This window comes from Anneissia japonica, unplaced genomic scaffold (genome assembly GCF_011630105.1).
Source record: "Anneissia japonica isolate Jap-2015-1 unplaced genomic scaffold, ASM1163010v1 scaffold1859_len985614_cov190, whole genome shotgun sequence".
NCBI classification, from domain to species: domain Eukaryota; kingdom Metazoa; phylum Echinodermata; class Crinoidea; order Comatulida; family Comatulidae; genus Anneissia; species Anneissia japonica.
In genome coordinates this window covers 331,579-334,286 of record NW_022694754.1, presented here as the reverse complement: position 1 = coordinate 334,286, position 2,708 = coordinate 331,579, and the positions used below count along the sequence as shown (strand labels likewise).

Here is a 2,708-nt window from a genome sequence, read left to right as displayed (position 1 = left end):
GGGTTGTATACATAACGATTTGATTTGTTTCAGATGTAAATGTTTCCTTAAAAATACGAGTATAGGGCCTAGGCGCCCAATCTCTATGTCCCAAATTCTCGTCTTCGGTCTGCAAATAAAAGAGTTCTTACTCTGGAACTAAAAAAAAACAACCATATCTTTTTTTCTGTCCACCATTATCGTTTTTTGTTTGTACACTCTGAACACGGTATACCTTTACGCCTTTGATAATTTATTTTTATATTGGTTAAAAATGCTTGTATATTATATTATCATTATAATGTATAGTTATATTGATAATTACAACAATAAGGAAGAAAGGGGTGAATTATGATATGGCAATTGTTAATGCATATGTAATAGCATATAACCTTTCTATAAAGTAGATTGTTATACTATGGTTAAACGCTATCGTTAAAAAAGGATGACAGTACATGAGAGCCATCTCTGACGGAAGGCACGGCTTGGCAGGGTACGTAACGTTTGCGAGGAATTCACTATGGATAAGCCTGAGGACGAATTACAGGGGTCCGAAATCCCTGTGATATCTGCAGTCGACGAACCCTTTTGTGCTATAGGCCTAACTATACGACAGCAGGGTAACTAGTAACAAATAAGTGCTGCTGAAATCGTCCTCAAGACCACCATCTGTCCCCCTCCTGCCAATAGGCACCTATATTGGTGACCCAGCATATAATCGATGGACATAATATGCAAAATACTAGGTTCTTTTTGTTTTGGTTGTCACGATCATAAGGAAGATTATATACCAGTGTTTCTGAATTCTCTTAATACCCTGTAGATTGATTATTTTTCTGATCACTGCCTACTTGCAATGTGCTATTTTGTTCCGGTGAATTCCCACTCTTAGGTGCAGCCTTTGCGGTTCGTCTCCGTGCTTTCGTTAATTTGACCCTTGTCCGTGCCTTTTGAATCATAGCTTTTTTTTTCGTTTTCTCAGTGTTTTCTTTGAAATTCTTCGAACTTTGTGTTCTTTCTTTTCAAGTTCGAGCAAAGCTTCTTTCATTTCACCAGTTTCCATAGCGTGTTGATACCGTCGAAGATACGGGGTATCTAAAAAAGTGCTGTTGGTACGGTTGTTATTGGTTTCCAAGTCCTCGGCATCCCATGTTGGATAGTAGAAATTGAGATTGTACTTTTGATACAATTTTGCATATACAGCCTTTTCCGTTAGGAACTTGTGCCCTCTTAATAAGCTGGTTTCGCTTTCGTTATAATAGCCGCATTCTGATCTGAACACAAGATCGTAGTAATGATACGGTGTAGTCCAGTTCGTCAATTTGCTGTGAACAACAACATTGACTATCAATATCAGATATTGTTTTATCAAAATATACTTTTTTAATATACTCTTATATAATTTTAAAACATACTCTGAATATATAATCTTTACCCTTCACACCCAGTGTCTACGAAAAGTTTAGCCGTTCCAGATAAAGTGTGATACTTGAGTCATAAAAACCACTCAACTTACCCCCTACATAATGAAAATAAAGACAATCATTAACCTGCAGTGATTTTCAGGAACAAGTCCGTAAACATCAATGTGATCACAAACATCTAATGCAAATATCATAGTCATCCATCCTGTTGATAACCAGGTATGCGCATCTTTCCTAAAAGGTAAGAAAATTTTAAATTACAAGTCTTACATCTGTTTTATTGTGCTATACGACAAATCGACCTAAAATATTGCATTATATTTATAATCCATTACTTGATTTCTGTTGTAAATTTGTGGTAGCTGTTGGGACTCCAGGTTGTAGATACATTTGTTGTAATTATACATTTGGTTGTTTGGTCCACTCTTCCTGATCAAAATATTGAATTATAATTGCGCGTATCTTTTTTTCCTTTTTTATCAGTGTCATCAAATCTATTTTATGTTTTTGCTCCATCGCCTAGTTGTAACTAAGAAAAATAATTATCAAATAACGAAAATAACTAAAGCAGTAAGGAAAATCATTGGCAAAGATGTTGAGAGCATTAATGATCTTTGTGACAGAAATGTGCTTAAAAATGAATTCAATTACTGATGATACTCATCCACTACCGTATATAAGTATATCCATTTTAATAGATCAGGTCGGATTGGCTAACCTAGTGTGAAAACAAACAAATGCAAAAACTCATTTTTTGCCATATGCCTCTCATCTATATAAAAAAATTATTCACCAGATAGTCTCATCTTTTTTTACACCGTCAAGAATATTTCAAATCTTACTCCTACAGCATACAACCAAAGATAATAAATAGCAGAAGATAGAGCAGCTTCTCAAAATAGTGGAACATCCGGTCAAAATGCATTATGGGTACACGGAGAAAAATTTTACTGCATCCGCGGCGCGGCGCTATAATAATAATTTATTAGGAACATACTTTTCAATCAGTGGCACATTTCTCAATCGAAGGTGCGTCCAAAACAAAATGTACAGTAAAGTTCTCAAAAAAGACTTATGCTAAGAAAAAGACAATTCAAATATTCAAAAGGGACATTAAGGAAAAGTGAAAAAAAAACAAAAAAAAAACAAAAAACTGTTCAGCCATATAAAATTAAAAGCAATCTTAAACTAAAAAAAAACTTAAGGCAAAATAAAGTGATGCAAACAATCACATGAACAATTATACAAACACCATACAAACGTACATGAAATACACATACAGTACATAAGTACATATATATCCAT

The 2,708-nt window shown here is 34.3% G+C and overlaps 1 protein-coding gene across 1 annotated transcript in view; it reads right to left on the bottom strand.

Moving 5' to 3' along the window:
- Positions 1 to 17: 17 nt before the first annotated feature.
- The window catches only part of LOC117101240 (alpha-N-acetylgalactosaminide alpha-2,6-sialyltransferase 6-like), a 32,942-nt gene continuing 30,251 nt past the window's right edge, over positions 18 to 2,708 (bottom strand). Inside the window, exons 3-4 of the mRNA XM_033241180.1 lie at positions 1,530 to 1,637; positions 18 to 1,304 (exon numbers count right to left, since the gene is read on the bottom strand). Coding sequence (XP_033097071.1) covers positions 935 to 1,304; positions 1,530 to 1,637 — 478 coding nt within the window. The 3' untranslated portion in view covers positions 18 to 934. The remainder of the gene's footprint in view (positions 1,305 to 1,529; positions 1,638 to 2,708) is intronic.